A 23,068-nucleotide genomic window follows, 5' to 3' on the forward strand; every position below is an offset into this window, starting at 1 on the left:
AATAAGTGGATTCCAGTAGTGTTACGTCCGTTTTTGCACAGCAGTTACTAACTCAGAGTTAGAATCCGTCTTAGCTAACCACCCTATTGATGATGGTCTCACATGGACTGCTAACAACTGTCTTACATAGCTGACCTAGTAATGATGACGTCTCATGACCTCTTATGTAGAGTTCGATGAGATGGACTCCACCCCACAGCTGTCGGAGTCTCAGTCTCAGTCTGTCGATGACACGGAGATTGTCACCCAAGATTTCATGGTTCATGACCAACTAGAGACAGAGAGACTAAGGATCGAGTTAAAACGTGCAGCGCACAAAAAGCTTGTTGAGGAGTACAAGACAAAGAAGCAGCTTGCTGCCTCGAAGTAGGTGTTTTTTATCATGCATGTCGCATGTGTCGTTGAAATTTCTTTGGAAATCAATGCCTCTCATTCTAGCTGCATTTTTAATCACGGCTTAAATATTTGTCTCTGTTTTGCTGACTCGGCATTTATATGTAAGCTTCTGCCAGAAAAGCATGTGGTTCAACAATACATTTGCTAAAGGTCATTTCTTATCTTTGTCCACAGAGCTGTTGCAATGGGTGAATACGAAGAAGAGTTCAGCACAAAACTTAGCTTCCAGAAATTCATTACTGTCTGTGAAAAGCTAACAGAACCACAAAAGTAGCTTGTGAGAGATATTGGTTTTGGATACCTTCTAGATCTGCGCTGTCGTGAGCTTCCAAGGTGTTTCGTTCGCTGGCTTGTTCGCTATTTTGATTGCCCTTCCAGGTGTTTCATACTGCCTAGTGGATACAGATTCCTTATCAACTCATACACCATGCACCGGATCTTAGGAATTCCACTGGGCGGGCAGATTATCCCTAGAAAATGCTCAGAAGCTTTCAAATGTCAGGTTAAGTCTGAAACTCGGTGTGCTGGGCACGCTCCAAACATCAGAGAGTTAACTGATCTCATAACCCCAGAGCTGACAGGAGACGTGTTTCAACGGGTTTTCGTGATGTTTGCAACAGCAGTATTTCTATGCCCAACGACATATGATTGCGTTAGCCCCGACTACTTAGCCGCTCTAGAAGGACCAGCAAGTAACATATCATCATATGATTGGTCCAATGCTGTCACAGAGAAACTGGTGACATCGCTCCAGACCTTCAAGGACAAAGGATTCGCACGCGCCCTGTGTGGCTGCCTCCTGATTCCAGTGGTTCTTTCACTAACTTGTACACTTCTTTATACCCACAAGCAGCTACAAGAACATGATTAATTTTTACCTCTTCCCCACTTGCAGATAACGTATTTTGAGTACCTGGATACGAAGATTATGGACCGGGAACCTGACACTCCTGCAAGACTTGTCATGTGGGACACAGAGGCCATTAAGAATTATTCTAACATAGACAGCCTGTCAACAGAGGACGGAATTTTTGGGAAACACACGGTGAGTCAACTTTTCATCATTTTCCTTTGGCGAAGTTTTCGACTCAACATAATGACTTAGCTGCCATGTATTAATTTGACTTGACTGTAATTGTTTCCTTCCACATGGCAGCTGAAAGACATTAGGCGCATGCCTTTCCAACCACCGCCTGGCTTTCAGGCGCCATTTTTCCAAATGAGTCCCAGACTAGAAGCCTACATAGAAGAATTTGTGCCTCAAGAAAAACATTGTTCCGTAAGTGATTTCCAGCTTCTGCACCTGATTTTATGTTTGAAATGATGTTCCCTAAGCTCTTACGAAACAGATACATGTCCTATTGTGTTCATCCAGACAGTTTCGTATAGTACTTTAGCTGTGCTTTTGTGTTAAAACTAGAAGTGCTTCATATAGGACGTTAGCTGTCCTTTCATGGTCATCCAGACAGTCTCCTATAGTACCTTAGCTGTGCTTTTGTGTTAAAACCAGAAGTGCTTCCTATAGGACGTTAGCTGTGCTTTTGTGTTAAAACCATAAGTGCTTCCTATAGTACGTTAGCTGTGCTTTTGTGTTAAAACTAGAAGTGCTTCCTATAGGACGTTATCTGTGCTTTTGTGTTAAAACCAGAAGTGCTTCCTACAAGACGTTAGCTGTGCCTTTGTGTTAAATATAGAAGTGCTTTGAATAGGACGTTAGCTGTGCTTTTGTGTTAAACATAGAAGTGCTTCGTATAGTACGTTAGATGTGCTTTTGTGTTAAATATAAAAGTGCTTCCTATAGTACGTTAACTGTGCCTTTGTGTTAAATATACAAGTGCCTCCTATAGTACGTTAGATGTGCTTTTGTGTTAAAACTAGAAGTGCTTCATATAATACGTTAGCTGTGCCTTTGCGTTAAAACTAACAGTGCTTCCTATAGTACGTTAGGTGTGCCTTTGCGTTAAATATAGAAGTGCTTCCTATAGTACGTTAGCTGTGCTTTTGTGTTAAATATAGCACTGCTTCCCTGCGGCGGTAGATCAACCATGCTTCGTAAGGTACGTCGGGTGTGCTCTTTCAAGGAATGTGTTCACCACGATTCATGGACTTTGTTACCCGCGCTTCCCGCAGCACATCATGTGTCCTTCTGCGCACATTATTCCATGCCCTTTCTGCAATTATTGACAGAACATACAGTAGTTCACAAGATATTTTTCATTTTCGGTATTAATAACTTCTTTTCATTCTCGGCATTAATAATTTCTGATGGTTTTTGTTTCAGTTCCAGGCCAAGGCGAAAATTGCCAAAGTTATCAATGAAATGTACACAGAACTTTTCTCGCGGTTTCAACCAGTTCTCGAGCAGAAATTGGAGAAGCTCCTTTCACCTGGTAGGGATCTTAGTGCAAAAGAAACCAAGACCAGAGACCGGGGCGTTTATTTTAACTTGCAACAGGACAACTCAAATGAAAAAGAAACTTTTTCATCACTCCCTTCAACATATTCTACGCTTCCAAGTTCTAGCACAACAAGCAGTCAAAGTTCTTCCAGCAGTGGCTCGACCAGTGTCCTTCACGCCACATCATACTCCCGGGAAAATTTAAAGGGTTGCTGCGATACCCCTGACCCAGAATCCCAGAATCCGTACGACAAAGAACAGTCCCAAATTCATCTATCTTCACGCCTAAAATCATCAACCCAGATTAAGTTGCTACTGGAGGTGAACAGGATCGACCACAACAAAGAGGACATTGATGAACAAGCCAAGATTCATTTGGACAAAGTGCATAACCATCTGCACAACTGCCTTGATGGCTTGCCGGTTCATGAGCCCTTTGTGTCAACAACTGAGATGCTAGAGAGCGGGGCAATTATAATGACAGGTGAAAATTCGTCTGAGTGTTCTGCACCGATTGAAACCCAAAATTCTGCTGGAGGATCTGCAGACCACAACTCTCTGACAAGCCCAATGGAAAAACTCTTGGAGGAAACAACAAAACCTACTGCAACAGAAACATCAGCCTCGCACTCTGCGGTTGACAAACAATTACTGACTGATCCAATCTCAACAGATACACTTGGAGCACCTGTTTATCACATTGGGAAAACGTCAGCAGCTACTGCACGGTCCAACGGTGTGTGGGGTGAACGTATGTTGATGTGTTGTCAACGAGAGTGAACTTACATTATTGATAAAAAATGAATTATTATTCAAATTAATGAGCGGCATCAAATGCATGGTGTAAATAGCACTGTCATCCCTGAAAATTGAGAGCATTAATGTCTGTGAATAGAAGGTGAACAGTAGATATGGGATGTGTAGTGGAACAAAAAGATGCATGGTTTAAATGAGGCAGAGCTACAGTTAAAAGAAACTTACTCTCTGTCTGAGTTACATACACTTTGCACAGGTTTGACATGAAAGGAGGCCATGGTGTGAGGATAGTTGTTGTAAGCAGAATGGTAAGCTCTCTTGAAGTTTTCGATGACAATGTCTGAGTGTTCCTTTATACCGTCGCAATTGATATAAGGACACAGAATTTCGAAGCGACGCATTGCAAGATTCGCGATGATGAGGTAGATAAAATGTGGATCCTTTCTCACAGGTATTAAGATCTAAAACAATTAACATGCAATAATATCATTGTAACGAGAAAAACTACTGCAACAGAAGCATCAATGGCGTGTGGGGTCGGGAAGACAACAAGGATGCATCATGTCCCTCATAGACAGAACTCGGCGGTAGAGCTCGTAGCTGACATACCCATCCGAAAACAAAAAGCGGATGAGAATGAAGATATACGTAAAGGGGAAAAAGTACTATTGTTGCAATAAAACAAAAATATAAAGACAGAAAATCATAAAAAATGAATTTTTCACTTACAATTGCCGCATATTTCAGGTGTTCAAGGGAAAGCGGCTTCCATTTCCAGTAGTCATGCAGACCTTGTGGAAAAGACAACTTCATACTCAAGTAAGATTTGTTTATGACGGCTCCTGCCAAATCTGCCATGGAATCCCTTAGATTGCCTCCTTTGATCATGAGCTCCTCTTGAAGGTCGATGTGACACTCTCTTGGGATTTTGAGGTAACTGTTTGCAAGAAGATCCCTATCGTTCCTGACGTCGACACTAGCAAAAATTATACCTTTATTCTGAAGGAAATCCTTCAGAGCAGCGCACTCCCTCCTGGCCTTGCACAAGTGATAGACAAGAACATGCTTGCGCATCGCCAGTTGCATAACGGCAACTTTTCTACTACGATCAAAATAATCCTCTCGTGTGTACTCCAGATCAAGACCAACAAACTTGTACCTGTCCTCACACAGCCATTCCTCATAGAGAGTAAGAATCTCCTCCACCTTATAGGGCTCGTTGGTGTATAACACCTCGAGCTTGGTATTACCATCGGCATCTATAAAGAGACGCTCAGTAGTGTTCCTGAAGTCGTCCATGGAAGCGAGGGTGAGACGACAATGGAGTTTGACTGTGCTTCTCGTACGAGGCGAGGATGACGGGAGCTAACTGCACTTCTCTGCAGAGAATAAGAAGCGATACACTCCCGCAATAGACCACTACTTAACCTTGGGGAGAGACGACTTGGATACCATGCGCCCATTAAATTGCATCGGGAACGGTGTGAATGGACGCTTTTGCTTCTGCAGCTTATGAAACCATGCACTTCAAAAGTCACGGCTGCCACGTTGTAATCGAGGAGCCTCTAGATTAACTCTAGAACGGTATCTGGCACAATGAATACTAACAATAAATAGTCATCCCATCGGTCACCAGCACATCTTTTGACCGAGAGAACAATGAGAGGAAGCAAACAAGATGACCCCGTCGTACAAATACTACACGGGGACTGAACAAAAATAGAAGCACGGTTCGGCCAGCACAAAAGCCACACGCGTGCCTCCACTTTGCTTAAAGACAAACCTCGGTAAATCAACGGACCTGCATCTCTATGTCTGCATAGCACCGAAAACATTGCCAAAACAAAAGCACGTCCATGCTTCTCACATACAAATAACTGTGCGCTATCATACATATTCCCGCCTGAACCCAATGTACATAAAAACAGTGGCTCCCTGGTTCAACGACTGCTTGAAAAAAATTGCAATAACAGAGTCACGAACCGTGACTCCATTCCAGATACAAAAGTGCCTCTCATTTGGAACCATCATGCCTCTCCTCAATTTGCCTCCCCCGACGTATCGACCATGCCTCTCCTGCTACAACGACCGTGCATCTAATAACATCATCACCGTTCCTCTCCTAAAGACACACCCAACCATATCTGATTAAACATGTGATTAAAAAATTAAAACACAGAAGCACGAGTATGCTTTTCAGTATGTATAACCGTGCCTCACAAAAAGTATGTGAGGCAGGATAGGCACGTAAAAGACTCCACTGGGAGGCAGCACAGCTGGACAACTATAATGGGAGGCAGCTGGACGAGTCAAACATCTCGTGTCGCTACAACACCTCGGAATGCACGCACACCATTCGCAGAATAAAAAATAAAACAAGAAGCACTCATTACTACTCTTGCTCTCTCCCGTCTCCTTTATATTTCAATAAGCTCCGAATCCCTCAGCCACATCACAACTCATTTGCCTTCTCCGTCGCCTGCTTCTAGGGTTCGTGCTTCTAACCCGCACACAATCGATTAATTTCTAAGCCATGCTTCTCTCGTAGATTGATGGCCGTGGGTGCTTGCCCTAAGCTTCCCATCACAACCCATCTGCCATACCCGTCCGCCTACTTCTAGGGTTCGTGCTTCTTCCCCGCACATAGTCTCATTTCAAACAAGTTATTGTAGAGTTTTTATTGGGTCTCTTGATTAACTTCTAAGCCGTGCTTCTCTCGTAGATTTGCTAGCCGTGTGTGCTTGCCCTAAGCTTCCCCTACCCCAATCTCCGTTCGTCAACCCTCGTTCTTCTTCTCTCCCAGGTAAAAAGCATATGCGTAAGCAGCATGCTCCGATCCGTATTTACGTTTTACGTTTAGGTTTTTCATTTGATAGTTATTGAAGCATCATATCCGGTAGAACGACTTCATTCTCTAAAGGAATATAAAAACCATCTGAAAATCTAAACAAGTGTTATAAACTCTGTCATACTGCTTTTCTGGAAGGAGTAGATGAGAAGATTTCTGGTAAATTTGTAGTTGTTGCCTGCCTTCAATATGACTAACATAGTTGAAGCTAGTCATTGTCTACCTTCGACGTTGAAGCTTGTTTTCAAATTGTTATGATATTCTTGTTTTCTTAACATAGTTGTTCTGAATTATTTAGGTATTATTTGCCGTACCTGCCGCCAACCAGGTGGCCCTTGCGAACCACACCCTGAAGTTCTCCAGGAGTTTGAGATTATTCTTGATGAAAATTGCTGGAGCCGCATGGTTAGTAAGCATCACTAACATATTAGTTGCTTACAACACAGTAGAAATCGTCACTGTCACTCATACCCCCTTGCACCTACACTAGGTTCCCCTGCTGCCACTTCTTCGCACCTGCCTTGTGTTTTCATTTTCCATTAGTTTGCCTGCCTATGCCCTGATTAATATAGTCCATTAGTTTTGCCTGCCTATGCCTTGATTACTATAATGCATCTTCAGTTCTAATTAAACTTAGTCAACATATGCCAAAAATCTGTATCCATTAATTTATAATACAACTATGTTGTTATCTGTAATTCTTATCAAAAATTCATATCCAATTTAAGAAAACTTTTAACATTAATAGTACGCGAGTTCAAATTTATACTTACAGGTTGTTATTTGCACTATTTTTTCCAGTATGTACCTTGTAATATCAGAGCTTTTCTCGCTGAATACATTGAAGAGAGGAAGAAAGAAGCAAGAAAATTGCGTAAACAGCAGGTAGAGCCAGCCCTTCTTACACATGAAGGAAGGTCTTACAATGCTTTGTTTAAGCATAGGGCGAACTACACAAAGTTCTGCGGGCTAAGTGGAACATCTTTGCGGCTGATTATGAACTTCGTGCTGGAGACCGCATAGAATTTGAACTACCAGGCGAGGGTCTCAATCTCGAATTACAAACATATCGGGATGACAAAAGGCTGCTTCCTTTACCCCACGTTGGTAGGTATTTTATATTAGAAACTTATCTTCTTTCACTGTAATTTTATATGCATGAATCGAACTGAATAATATTAACCCCGTGTTGGATATAACTTTATCTAATTAACTTTAAAATCTTTTTCTTTTTCTAGCTCTCGACGATCTTTCTTCTGACGATTTCGACCATGTTCACTGCTGTGTCTACTCTAAGGATATTGAGCTTACCTATGATGAGACACGATTCTTTCTACAACACCTTTTCGGAGATACTTTCATCCGTTGCCGTCCATTTGTCCACGTATTGACTCCCACTAACACCAAGGACTGCGTCATGGTTGGTTACAACTGTCCTTGTTAAAATACCAAACGTATTTTGCTCATATGTAAAATTATAAAGAACCTATTTATTCAAACCTAAAACAACAAAACTTTTGCTGTTCTCTTAATTTGTTGTTTTATCTGTTTACACACAAACCTGAACATGCCAGGAATTATATTACTTTCAATATGGAATTTCTTAATGTTTGTGCACTCACCATATTCAGCCATTCTTTTATTGTCCAAGTGACAAATCAACGATTTTAATTTCTATTTAATTTCGATTTCTTCTAGAAAATTCCGGGGAGCATTGTCTCGACACTGAAGAGATGGGTGGACATGCCAACCAATGGCAGGGTGACCCTTGAAGCTCCTGATGAACCTACCCATGTCATCACTCCTTCGTCATACTACATCTCCAAAAATGACGGCAGGATGGTAATAGAAAAGTCTTCTTTCAGAGACTTCATATCAGCTGCATCCTTTGTTGAAAAGAACGTTGTTCTAATCACTTTCAAAGAGCGCCATGACCGTACTGTGTCCATCATCATTCAGCGCATTCTGTAGATTCCGTCGGAACCAGCACCTAAAATGGAAGCAAGCAGTGCATCTCCTAGGATGTCAGCGCTCATTTCATGATGATGCCTCCAGCAGTAAAACGCTGGTTACTATAAGTTTGCTAGTTAGGATGGTAGAGTAATGTAACTATTATGGACCATGTGCTTGCTTGAACTATCAGAATGATCTTTTGCAACTTATGTTGCTCTTACGGACACTCAACTTGTTGTTTCAACCATCGGAATGATCCTTTGCAACAAATACTATTTGAACTATCGGAATGATTCATGCGAAAAAATCATAATTCAAAAAACCAAAAAACTGAAAGAATCATTTTCAAAAATCAAACGAAACAAGAATCAGTTTTTGATTCAAAACCTATAGCAATACCATGTTATCAAACTTATTCAAACCATCTAGTGAAACATATCTCAATTCAAAACCAAACAGGACTCCGTTTTCAAGTCCAAACTATATTTACTTCAACTTTTCCTAAACACACACTTGTGCACCGAATAATATAACAACAGTGCCTCCCGAACCAAGGAAGATTGTTAATTGAAAAAATGTTTTCACAACAAAGGCACGACCATGCATCTGCTGAGTGTTCTACCGTTTACAGGACTACTTTCATAGCCAAAGATGGAATACGCACGCAGCACCCAACGAATAAAAAAATTCAACGAACAAGATAAGTGAAAATCTTAAAAAAAACCAGATAAAACAAATCCATGTTTCCGAAAATCTACGCCTGGAACCGCCGGGTGACTAGCAACTGCTCTTTGGTGGTTTCCTTTTTTGCACGACAAAACATCCCTTTCCCTTTTCTGACTCCATTTGCATCCTCTTCCTCGAAAGTTTCTCGCCGGCCGCAGTTCACCACCGCACACCTCCTGCCATGGACGATGGGAAACTAACAACACTCACCGAACACATCTCCACTAAGGATAATTTTGACCGCTGTCCAGTGATCTACTCCTAGATCACTATTGAACTCCGTTGCCAAACTCAGTGGTAGGGTATACAATAGATCTGGTACACAGCATGACATACTTTGTAGAACCTATCGCATAGGGAATGACTTTCCTTCTCTTTCTATCTTCTGCTGTGGTCGGGCTTTGAGTCTTACTCAATTTCACACCTTGTAACACAGGCAAGAACTCTTTCTTTGACTGTTCCATTCTGAACTACTTCAAAATCTTATTAAGGGATGTACTCATTGAAAAAACTTATCAAGCGTCTTGATCTATCTCTATAGATCTTGATGCTCAATTTGTAAGCATCTTCACCGAGGTCTTTCTTTGAAAAACTCCTTTCAAACACTTCTTTATGCTTTGCAGAATAATTCTACATTATTTCCAATCAACAATATGTCATTCACATATACTTATCAGAAATGTTGTAGTGCTCCCACTCACTTTCTTGTAAATACAGGCTTCACCGCAAGTCTGTATAAAACTATATCCTTTGATCAACTTATCAAAGCGTATATTCCAACTCCGAGATGCTTGCACCAGTCCATAGATGGATCGCTGGAGCTTGCATATTCTGTTAGCACCTTTAGGATTGACAAAACCTTCTGGTTGCATCATATACAACTCTTCTTTAATAAATCCATTAAGGAATGCAGTTTTGTTTATCCATTTTCCAGATTTCATAAAATGGGGTAATTGCTAATATGATTCGGACAGACTTAAGCATAGATACGAGTGAGAAACTCTCATCGTAGTCAACACCTTGAACTTGTCGAAAACCTTTTTGCGACAATTCTAGCTTTGTAGATAGTAACACTACTATCAACATCCGTCTTCCTCTTGAAGATCCATTTAATCTCAATGGCTCGCCGATCATTGGGCAAGTCAATCAAAGTCCATACTTTGTTCTCATACATGGATCTCATCTCAGATTTCATGGCCTCAAGCCATTTCGCGGAATCTAGGCTCATCATCGCTTCCTCATAGTTCGTAGGTTCGTCATGGTCAAGTAACATGACCTCCAGAACAGGATTACCGTACCACTGTGGTGTGGATCTCACTCTGGTTTACCTACGAGGTTCGGTAGTAACTTGATCTGAAGTTACATGATCATCATCATTAGCTTCCTCACTAATTGGTGTAGGAGTCACAGGAACAAATTTCTGTGATGAACTACTTTCCAATAAAGGAGCAGGTACAGTTACCTGATCAAGTTCTACTTTCCTCCCACTCACTTCTTTCAAGAGAAACTCCTTCTCTAGAAAGGATCCATTCTCAGCAATGAATATCTTGCCTTCATATCTGTGATAGAAGGTGTACCCAATTGTCTCCTCTGGATATCCTATGAAGACACATTTCTCTGATTTGAGTTTGAGCTTATCAGGATGAAACTTTTTCTTATAAGCATCGCAACCCCAAACTTTAAGAAACAACAACTTTGGTTTCTTGCCAAACCACAGTTCATAAGGTGTCGTCTCAAACGGACTTAGATGGTGCCCTTTTTTTTACGTGAATGCGGCTGTCTCTAATGCATAACCCCAAAACTATAGTGGTGAATCCGTAAGAAACATCATAGATTGTACTATATCCAATAAAGTACGGTTATGACGTTCGGACACACCATTATGCTGTGGTGTTCCAGGTGGCACGAATTTGTGAAACTATTCCACATTGTTTTAATTGAAGACCAAACTCGTAACTCAAATATTTGTCTCCGCGATCAAATCGTAGAAACCTTATTTTCTTGTCACGATGATTTTCCACTTCACTCTGAAATTCTTTGAACTTTTCAAATGTTTGAGACCTATGTTTCATCAAGTAGATATACCCATATCTGCTCAAATCATCTGTTTAGGTCAGAAAATAACGATACCTGCCGCGAGCCTCAACACTCATCGGATCGCATACATCAGTATGTATTATTTCTAATAAGTCAGTTGCTCGCTCCATTGTTCCGGAGAACGGAGTCTTAGTCATCTTGCCCATGAGGCATGGTTCACAAGTATCAAGTGATTCATAATCAAGTGATTCCAAAAGTCCATCAGTATGGAATTTCTTCATGCGCTTTACACCAATATGACCTAAACGGCAGTGCCACAAATAAGTTGCACTATAATTATTAACCTTTCATCTTTTGGCTTCAATATTATGAAAATGTGTATCACCACGATCGAGAACCAACAAACCATTTTCATTGGGTGTATGACCATAGAAGGTTTTATTCATGTAAACAGAACAACAATTATTCTCTAACTTACATGAATAACCGTATTGCAATAAACATGATCCAATCATATTCATGCTCAACGCAAACACTAAATAACATTTATTTTAGGTTCAACACTAATTCCGAAAGTATAGGGAGTGTGCGATGATGATCATATCAATCTTGGAACCACTTCCAATACACATCGTCACTTCACCCTTAACTAGTCTCTGTTCATTCTGCAACTCCCGTTTCGAGTTACTACTCTTAGCAACTGAACCAATATCAAATACTGAGGGGTTGCTATAAACACTAGTAAAGTACACATCAATAACATGTATATCAAATATAGCTTTGTTCACTTTGCCATCCTTCCTATCCACCAAATACTTGGGGCAGTTCCACTTCCAGTGACCAGTCCCTTTGAAGTAGAAGCACTTAGTCTCAGGCTTAGGTCCAGACTTGGGCTTCTTCACTTGAGCAGCAACTCGCTTGCCGTTCTACTTGAAGTTCCCCTTCTTCCCTTTGCCCTTTTCTTGAAACTAGTGGTCTTGTCAACCATCAACACTTGATGTTTTTCTTGATGTCTACCTTCGTCGATTTCAGCATCACGAAGAGCTTGGGAATCGTTTCCGTTGTCCCTTGCATATTATAGTTCATCACGAAGTTCTAGTAACTTGGTGATATTGACCAGAGAACTCTGCCAATCACTGTCTTATCTGGAAGATTAACTCCCACTTGATTCAAGTGATTGTAGTACCCAGACAATCTGAGCACATGCTCACTGCTTGAGCTATTCTCCTCCATCTTTTAGCTATAGAACTTGTTGGAGACTTCATATCTCTCAACTCGGGTATTTGCTTGAAATATTAACTTCAACTCCTGGACCATCTGATATGGTCCATGACGTTCAAAGCATCTTTGAAGTCCCGATACTAAGCCGTTAAGCATGGTGCACTAAACTATCAAGTAGTCATCATACCGAGCTTTTGTCAAAACGTTCATAACGTCTGCATCTGCTCCTACGTCTTATGCCTTGACGGGGAACACGTTTGAACCTTTTATACGCCGACACACCATCCACCAAGCTGTAATGGAGTAGTTTCCCTCATAATTTAGATTTTGACATGGCAAAAGGGAATGATCGTGACAAGATCTAACTATTGACTCAAAAAATGCTAGACACACGGACTAAACCAATGGAACTTTACGAAAGCTGACTTGTCCAGATTTAATTGGGCTAAATAACCTACTCCTAATTAACCGCCCCCTTCCCCTCTGAATTTAACTGGTGGGCTGGGCACCCAGCCTGTAAACCCTATGTAAATTGCCAATTGTTGTAGCAAAGCTCCTATTGACTGGGTTTGGTTCGGATTCAGGTTCCAAACTGAATTTGGGGCAAAACTCATATTGTGAAGGAAGTTGTATTCCTTACATACAACCTATGCAACATTATTTTATAAAGGCCAAGTTACTTTTATGGTGAATTTAGAGGATCTCTTGCCCTTTCCAAAGACTTTAGCTCCTCAAATTTGAGGGTCAAACCTTCTATGATACTTTCCCTCAAAAAAGAAAAAACCTTCTATGATACCAATTGTTTCATCGTCAAATCGGTACTTTAACATCCATCTTATGAAGGCCAAATTCCCTCTATTGTAGCATGCTCATCAACAAGTTTTGTATGAACATTATCAGCGTAGCTTTGAGGGCACATCATAGAGCTCATTATTTTTCCCAATATTCTTAGTGGAAATTTTACCATCTCGGTCATCTTCATGGAACCTTCTTAGCTTGATGACCTTGGATGAAGGCGATGTTTTTTTTTCAGTTTGTCTGCCGGGCTCCGATCCTACTTGAGTTCGTCCGTCTGTATGTAGTTGACAGAGCTTCAGCGTAGATTCATGTCGTCTCCTTGGGGCCATAAGGTTGGGGTCTCTTGTCGTGTGGTGAAATTTTTTGCCGGTTGCTTCAGATATATGCAAGGGTTTAACGGCGACGACTGCGGCTTTAGGACGCCGGTCCTTAGGGGCATGTGCACGAAAACTTCCCGGCTGGCATCGACAAGGTCAAGCCGGCTCCTATAGGAGAGTGCGTCGGCGACTCGTTCTGGCGACAGTAGTGGTTTATCGGTGGTCTCAGTGTAAACTTTATTATGTTTGAGATGCTTTATATGAACTTTTACTTTTTAAAAAAAAGGTGTATGAATTAAGCACAACTTTGTTTATATTGACTTTGTTCACCCTTCTCCTTCCTGCCCTCCTCGCCCGTCCGTGTCTCCGAATTCCCCGTGTGGATTCGGCGAAGCCGCGGGGAGATCCCGAGCGCGGCTGTACGGACCGTGAGCACCCTCCGGCGATCCCCCCACCCCGTCCGCGGCAGCGGCCCCCGCCGTTCCTGAGAGCCGGGAGGAGCCCCTTCCGGTTCTTGACCCATCTGCGGCAGGTCGGATGCGGGGTGGCCAAGAGGAGGAGGAAGGAGATTCAGAAGCTAAAGCAGCAGCGGCGGCCTGCGGCGAGTCTCCCCGCCGACCTTCTCGCGAAGATGGTCCTGCCGCGGGTGCCGTACAGATCGCTCTGCCGCTTCAGGTGCGTGTCGAGGTCGTGGCGCGCGCTCTGCTCCGACCGCCGCGTCCTCCGCAGGTCGCCGCAGACCCTCTCCGGCTTCTTCTGCCACTCCCGCGACGCGCGCCGCCGCGGCTCCGTTTGCCACAGCCGCGACGGCCATCTCCTCGTCTTTCGCAATCTGTCCGGGAGAGGCCGGCCCCTCATCGACCCATGCCTGCCCTTTCTGCGCCAGCGCGGCTATAGAAGCGTCACGCTCATCCACTGCTGCAACGGCATCCTACTCTGCTCCGCCCACCGGGAGAGGCCGCCGTCTCCGGCGGAGTACATTGTGTGCAACCCTGCGACTGAGGAGATCTGGGCGGTGCTGCCCGTGCCCGCCTCACACGGCGACCAACGGGATAGCAACATCTGTCTCTGTTTCGATCCTGCAATAGTTCCATCCTACTTTGCGGTGTTTGTGAAACCATCGGAGAGCGGCGGAGTCGAGGTTTACTCGTCAGAAACTGGACGCTGGGCATCCCTGCTGAGCGAGTGTGGTCACCTTGGTTTTGCCGGTGACGATTTAGGGTATGTCTTCTTCAATGGCACTTTGCATTTGAGTGCCTACTACTCTTCTTTGATCGTCACGCTGGACACCAAGCGACAGACATGGGGGGAAATCCCAATGCCGGAGGACAATAAACCTGCTGCCATAGGGCTGTCTCAGGGGCGCTTACACCTTGTATGCATAGACTATGACAATGATTGGCAACTATCTGTTTGGGTTCTCGAGGAATATGCCAGTGGTCAGTGGACCTTGAAGCACACCGCGGACTTTCCGGGTCTGCTAGGAACGCCTCGTCGCATACCCACCGAGATCTACCAGTCGGTTGCAATCCATCCGGAATGTAATCTGGTTTTCTTTATCGGTGGGGAGGAGAGGTCATGGTCGCTCATGTCGTACGACATGGATACCCGGAAAGTGCAGCATATCAGCAGTCTTGAAAGTCGCCGTTATCTCCCGTGTCTGCCTTACGTCCCCTGCTTCGTGAAATGGTCCTCGGATGGTCACTAAATCAGGCGACCAGACCCACTTTTGAGGCGGTGGCCTGGACAAGTTGTGTGCCTGGGTCAATTTGCTTATCTGTTGGTGTTCAGGTGCATGTCGTTGATTAACCGAGGAGATTTTGTGAGGTAGCTACTGTCTAGTTATTTGGACAGACCTACACAGTAAACCTATTTGCTCTCATTTACTGATAGTTGTTCACACTTGTTAACTGGATGTGATAGAACACATTATCTCTGTTTGAAATCATTTGCATTTTCAAATCTTTCTGTGCATCCATCTATCTATTCAAAAGTTTTAACTCAGAAAACAGGGTACTCCAAGGATGCGATTATCGCCTGCATTCTGTATGCAGACACGGCGGACCTGCACATATCGGTGCTTTGTAGCTGCTATATACAAAGATTGATGGTGTGAAGGTGTTTGTTGAAATGTCTTTGGGAGTTGTGTGAGGTGAACCAGTTCAGCAGCAGGTATGCATACTTCTCCTGAATTGTCATCTCACTAGATCACTTTGAAAAGTCAAATGACATTGCCCACACAAGTTCCCTTTGTACCAGGCTACCAGGCATAGCAAGTAGCAACGGTTGTGGATTTCAAATGTTCAAGTTTCCTTTTTCCAGCCATAACAGTTGTGGTAGATTTGAAAAAAAATCAATGTTGTTTCGAAGACTAAAGCTATCTGTCTCAGTGCATTCACAGCTGCTTTGCACATAGGGATATACCATTATTTGCAACCAAAATGTTCAGTATGAAGTTTTAATACTTTGCCCATAACTAAAAAAACCTACTCCCTCCGTAAAGAAATGTAAGAGCGTTTAGATTACTAGAGTAGTGATCTAAACACTCTTATATTTATTTACAGAGGGAGTATGTTATACCTGAGTTCTTTGATTGCATCATTTTGATAGTATTTGATGAACTTCACAAGGTGAACAAATGCTAGGTGTATCATGTATGCTTACACAGGTGACATGACAATGGGTTAAAGAAATGATACTGGACCATCCATCACTTATAGAAACATGAGGACAAAGCTATAAATTCTTATAGAAATGATTAGTTCACTGGTAGAAAAAGAGGCTTCCATACGCCCCAATTAGTCCCCAAAACAATCGAACCGCGACAAAAGGGGTCTTTAGTCGCGGTTCGGGAGGAGACCCGCGACCAACTATCTGGGCCCAGCGCGCTCGGTCGACAGCTGGCGGACGGGAGGGGCTTTAGTCCCGGTTGGCCTGGCCAACCGGGACTAAAGGTCCCCGAAGGCCTTTAGTTGCGGTTGGCCAGGCCAACCGGGACTAAAGGCCCATCCCTATATATAGGACTCAGCTCACTTCACAATTTTCAAAAGGGGGTGGTGGGTTTGCTTTTGGTTCCTCCTATGCACACAAAGTGTTCGATGAAATGCCCGAGAGCCTGAAACAAACATGATATGAAGTGTCCGAGCCACACTTGAGCTTTCTCATTTATTTTTCCTCCGCGATCGCGGTTAGCAACTTGAACCTTTCATGTGTCATTGATAAAATATGCATGTGTGTAGTTCATTGTTTAATTTGTATTATTTCTAGCTAGTTAGTTTAACAAATGCATGATGGTTAATTATATACTTTATATAATAATAATGCAGATGAATCGGCAATGGATGTACGGTCCCCGACTCTCCGGCGAGTTCACTACGGGTTTGAAAGATTTCCTCGTAGTGGCAAATGCGAACAAGCAGCAAGGTTTTATTATCTGTCCATGTGCTGTCTGTAAGAATCAGAAGGGTTACTCCTCCTCAAGAGACGTTCACATGCACCTGCTTCGGCACGGTTTCATGCCAAGCTATAATTGTTGGACCAAGCATGGAGAAAGAGGGGTTAGAATGGAAGAAGATGAAGAAGGGGATGATATCGATGACAACTATCATGATCATTTCGGTGATACTTTCATGGAGGATGATGCTGAAGGTGGGGAAGGGTTAGGTGAAGGTGAAGAAGAGGCACATGATGAGCCCGCTGATGATCTTGGTCGGACCATTGCTGATGCACGGAGACGCTGCGAAACTGACAAGGAGAGGGAGAATTTGGATCGCATGTTAGAGGATCACAAAAAGTCGTTGTATCCAGGATGCGATAATAGTCTGAAAAAGCTGGGCTGCACACTGGATTTGCTAAAATGGAAGGCACGGGAAGGTGTAGGTGACTCATCATTTGAAAATTTACTGAAAATGTTGAAGAATATGTTTCCGAAGAATAACGAGTTGCCCGCCAGTACGTACGAAGCAAAGAAGGTTGTCTGCCCTCTAGGTTTAGAGGTTCTGAAGATACATGCATGCATTAACGACTGCATCCTCTACCGCGGTGAATACGAGAATTTGAATGAATGCCCTGTATGCACTGCATTGCATTATAAGATCAGAGGCGATGACCCTGGTGACGATGTTGAGGGCGAGAAACCCAGGAAGAGGGTTCCCGCCAAGGTGATGTGGTATGCTCCTATAATACCACGGTTGAAATGTCTGTTCATGAACAAAAAGCATGCCAAGTCGTTGCGATGGCACAAAGAGGACCGTAAGTCCGACGGGGAGTTGAGACACCCCGCTGATGGAACGCAATGGAGAAAGATCGACAGAGTGTTCAAAGATTTTCCAGCTGACGCAAGGAACATAAGATTTGGTCTAAGTACTGATGGCATGAATCCTTTTGGCGAGCAGAGCTCCAGCCATAGCACCTGGCCCGTGACTCTATGCATCTACAACCTTCCTCCTTGGTTGTGCATGAAGCGGAAGTTCATTATGATGCCAATTCTCATCCAAGGCCCTAAGCAACCCGGCAACGACATCGATGTGTACCTAAGGCCATTAGTTGAAGAACTTTTACAGTTGTGGGCCAGACCTGGTGTACGTGTCTGGGATGAGCACAAAGGAGAGGAATTTGACCTACGAGCGTTGCTTTTTGTAACCATCAACGATTGGCCTGCTCTCAGTAACCTTTCGGGACAGACAAATAAGGGATACAATGCATGCACACACTGCTTACATGAGACTGAAAGTGTACGTTTGGTTAATTGTAAGAAGAACGTGTACCTGGGTCATCGTCGATTTCTTCCCCTAAATCATAACGTAAGAAAGAAAGGCAAGCATTTCAACGGCAAGGCAGATCACTGGCCGAAGCCTGCGGAACGTACTGGTGCTGAGATATTTGATATGGTCAAGGATTTGAAAGTCATCTTTGGAAAGGGTCCTGGCGGACAATCAGTTCCGCGGGGAGTTGACGGGCACGCACCCATGTGGAAGAAGAAATCTATATTTTGGGAGCTAGAATATTGGAAAGTCCTAGATGTCCGCTCTGCAATCGACGTGATGCATGTTACGAAGAATATTTGCGTGAACCTGCTAAGCTTCTTGGGCGTGTATGGGAAGACAAATGATACAAAGGAAGCACGGCAGGACCAGCAACTTTTGAAAGACCCAGATGACCGGCATCCGGAATGGTTTCAAGGTCGTGCCAGCTACGCTCTTACCAAAGAAGAGAAGGTCATTTTTTTTAATGCCTGAGCAGTATGAAGGTCCCGTCTGGCTTCTCGTCGAATATAAAGGGAATAATAAACATGGCGGAGAAAAAGTTCCAAAACCTGAAGTCTCACGACTGCCACGTGATTATGACGCAATTGCTTCCGATTGCTTTGAGGGGGCTCCTACCGGAAAATGTTCGAGTAGCCATTGTGAAGCTATGTGCATTCCTCAATGCAATCTCTCAGAAGGTAATCAATCCAGAAGATCTACCACGGTTACAGAACGATGTGGTCCAATGCCTTGTCAGTTTCGAGTTGGTGTTCCCACCATCCTTCTTCGATATTATGACGCACCTCCTGCTCCACCTAGTCGAAGAGATTTTCATTCTCGGTCCTGTATTTCTACACAATATGTTCCCCTTTGAGAGGTTCATGGGAGTATTAAAGAAATATGTTCGTAACCGTGCTAGGCCAGAAGGAAGCATCGTCAAGGGCTATGGAAATGAGGAGGTAATTGAGTTCTGTATTGACTATGTTCCTGACCTTAAGCCGATTGGTATTCCTCAATCGCGGCACGAGGGGAGACTAAGTGGAAAAGGCAAGATCGGAAGGGAATCCACGATATGTATGGACGGTCATTCTATGACTGAAGCACACCACACAGTTCTGCAAAATTCCAGCTTGGTGGCTCCGTACTTCGAGCAACACAAGAATATTTTACGCTCGGACAACCCGGGGAAACCTGAATCCTGGATTAGAAAGGCCCACATGGAGACTTTTGGCAGTTGGTTGCGAAAACATTTAATGAATGACAATGATGTTGGAGATCAGTTGTACATGTTGGCCAAGAAACCATCTTCGACTATAACGACTTTCCAAGGGTACGAGATAAATGGGAATACATTTTACACCATCGCCCAAGATAAAAAGAGCACCAACCAAAACAGTGGTGTCCGCTTTGATGCAGCAACCGAGAATGGGCAAAACGTCACATATTATGGTTACATAGAGGAGATATGGGAACTTGACTATGGACCCTCCTTTAAGGTCCCTTTGTTCCGGTGCAAATGGTTCAAGCTAACAGGAGGTGGGGTAAAGGTGGACGAGCAATACGGAATGACAATGGTGGATTTCAACAATCTTGGTTACCTTGACGAACCATTCGTCCTTGCCAAAGATGTCGCTCGGGTTTTTTACTTGAAGGACATGAGTAGCAAACCGAGGAAACGGAAAGATAAGAAAACGATCAGTACATCATGCGATGATCCAAAGCGGCACATTGTTCTTTCAGGGAAAAGAAACATCGTGGGAGTGGAGGACAAGACAGACATGTCAGAAGATTATAATATGTTTGGTGAAATTCCGCCCTTCAAAGTGAACACTGACCCAAGCATTAAGTTAAATGATGAGGATGCTCCATGGATACGGCACAATCGTAAGCAAGCAGGGACACAAGGGAAGAATTGATGTGTAATAATTTATTGTACCAAACTTTGTATTTGGTCGATGAACTGAATGATGTATCAAACCTTTTGTCAAACCTTCAAGGGATTTTAAAATGAATTAGTTTTATTTTTCTGATTTTTTTGATATATAATTGTATTTTTAAGATTTTAAAATGAATTAGTTTTATTTTTCTGATTTTTTTGATATATTATTTGTATTTTTAAGAATTTAAAATGAATTAGTTTTATTTTCTGATTTTTTTGATATATAATTGTATTTTTAAGATTTTAAAATGAATTAGAAACAAAATAATATAAACTTTAATAAATTTTAATAACATAAATAAAATTGATTCAACTAAAATTATCGAAGTATTTTCTGTTCAAAATCATTGAAAGCTAAAAGAATTTTCATAAAGAACTTTTTTTGTTAGAAACTTTAATAGCAAAAATAATTATCATAAAGTAAAATAAATAAGTAATTAGAAACAAAATAAAATAAAATAAATAAGTTTTTTGTTGTAAGTAGAAACAAAACAAAATAAATAAAGCAAAAAAGAAAACAAAAAACAGGCAAAAAATAAAAAATATGCCACCTACTGGTCCACCATGGCCTGAATACGACTAGAAACCCATCAATGAGCCAGGATTCAGGCCCGCAGAAGGCCCAGTAGGCCCACAAGCACATAGTGACAGAATAGGCCCGTAAGCCTGCATTTGAGAGGAGCTCGAAGTGGTGAGCGCAGCCGCGCTTATAAACCACTGTCGAAGCCTCTCGGCTAGCGAGGTGGGACTAAACATCCCACCGCACCGCGCCAGTTCCAGCACAGACCCTTTAGTCCCGGTTGGGCAGGAGGACCGCGACTAAAGGGTACCCTTTAGTCGCGATTGTTGTCCCCAACCGCGACTAAAGGGTCTTTCTGCGCGGGAACGAAAGCGGCGCCAAAACCCTTTAGTCCCGGTTGGGGAGGCGGACCGCGACTAAAGGGTACCCTTTAGTCGCGGTTGGTGTGGCCAGCCGCCACTAAAGGGTACCTTTAGTCGCGGTCCGCCTCCCCAACCGGGACTAAAGGTGCGTCTATAAATACTGCACTTAGCAGTTTCCGCCACTTCCCATTCTTCCTCTCTCGACGCCGAAGCCCTGCCCCGACGCCGATCGATGCCGAAGCCCTGCCCCGACGCCAACGCCGACGCCGAAGCCCTGCGCGCCGCCGCCCCCGTCCCCAGTGAGCGCCGCCTCCGCCCGTGCCCTGCCCTTGCCCGCCGCCCGCCGCCCGCTGACCCTGCCTGCCGTCCTCCGCGCGCCGGCAGAAGAAGAAGAAGGAAGAAGAAAAAGGAAGAAGAAGAAGAAGAAAGAAAAAGGAAAAAGGAAGAAGAAAACAAAAGAAAAACAGAAGAAAAACAAGAATAAGGAAGAAAAAAGGGAAAAGGAAGAAAAAAAAGAAAACAAAAGAAAAAGGAAGAAAACAACAGAAGAAAAACAAAGGAAGAAGAAAAAAAGAAAGAAGAAAAAAAGGAAAACACAAGAAAAACAAACAGAAGAAAAAAACAAAAGAAAACAAAAAACAGAAGAAAAACAAAGGAAGAAGAAAAAACAAAAGAAAACAAAAAAACAAACAGAAGAAAAAAACAAAAAAAAGGAAAACACAAGAAAAAAGAAAAAGAAAAAGAAAGAAAAAAGAAAACAAAAGAAAACACAAGAAAAACAAACAGAAGAAAAAAACAGAAGAAAAAAGGAAAAAGGAAAAAAGGAAGGAAAAAACAGAAGAAAAACAAAGGAAGAAGAAAAAAAGAAAGAAGAAAAAAAAGGAGGAAGAAGAAAAAAGGAAGAAGAAAAAAAGAAAGAAGAAAAACAAAGGAAGAAGAAAAACAAAGGAAGAAGAAAAACAAAGGAAGAAGAAAAAAAGAAAGAAGAAAAAAAAGGAAGAAGAAAAAAAGAAAGAAGAAAAACAAAGGAGGAAGAAAAAAAGGAAGAAGAAAAACAAAGGAAGAAGAAAAACAAAGGAAGAAGAAAAACAAGAAAGAAGAAAAAAAAAGGAAGAAGAAAAAAAGAAAGAAGAAAGAAAGAAGAAAAAGGAAGAAGAAAAAAAGGAAGAAGAAAAAAAGAAAGAAGAAAGCAAGAAGAAAGAAAAAGGAAGAAGAAAAAACAAGAAAGAAAAAGGAAGAAGAAAAAAATGAAAACCAAATGAAAACCAAAAGAAAGAAGAAAGAAAAAGGAAGAAGAAAAAAAGAAGAAGAAAGGAAGAAGAAAGGAAGAAGAAGAAAGAAAGAAAAAAGAAAAAGGAAGAAGAAGAAAGAAAGAAAGAAGAAAGAGGAAGAAGAAAGGAAGAAGAAGAAGAAAAAAAGAATTTTTACTTAAAGAATCTTATTTTTTAATTCCTCCTCCTCTATGTCCCCTTAATCTTATTTTTTAATTCCTTTATACTTAAAGAATTTTTACTACATGCAGGAGTGACATATGGCGGACGATAGAACCGAGCCGCTTAGGGATCCGGAGGCTGAACGTTATTTAATGGGCATCATCAACAACGAGATTCCTTATGTGCCGGGCTCAGAATATGAGCAACAAGAGGATGTAGTCTCTTCTTTTCTGAACCTTGACGGTGGAACAAAGATTGTCGATGATCAAGAAGGTGAAGGAACGGACATTGTCGACGGAGGTCAACCGTCAACAACCGACGATCTCGAATTGCAAGTAGCAACCACCTCCGGCGAGGTATATATATACATTGAGCCTCTGGTGATACAAACTTACTGAAATGTGAATACATATGTATTAACGCGCGCGACTCTCTTTCTTTTTTTAGCCCTCCGGATCGAGTACGACAAAGCGTGGCAAATCCAAGGCGATGAAAACAGGAGAAACATATGCCATTGAGTTTGTCAGTGAAACCGGCAAGCCCCTACAGCACACCTCAAAGTTTATCAACCAATGCGGAGTCGTTGTTAGAGACAACGTCCCGATCACCGTCCAGGAAT

The 23,068-nt window shown here is 42.6% G+C and overlaps 1 protein-coding gene across 1 annotated transcript; it reads left to right on the forward strand.

The window, feature by feature from the left end:
- The first annotated feature begins 14,081 nt into the window (after positions 1–14,081).
- Positions 14,082–15,158, forward strand: LOC141040676 (F-box protein At5g49610-like). The gene has a single exon (XM_073506793.1). The coding sequence runs from the start codon at positions 14,082–14,084 to the stop codon at positions 15,156–15,158; it is 1,077 nt and encodes a 358-aa protein (XP_073362894.1).
- Positions 15,159–23,068: the final 7,910 nt, after the last annotated feature.

This window comes from Aegilops tauschii, chromosome 2 (assembly GCF_002575655.3).
Source record: "Aegilops tauschii subsp. strangulata cultivar AL8/78 chromosome 2, Aet v6.0, whole genome shotgun sequence".
Lineage (NCBI taxonomy): Eukaryota > Viridiplantae > Streptophyta > Magnoliopsida > Poales > Poaceae > Aegilops > Aegilops tauschii.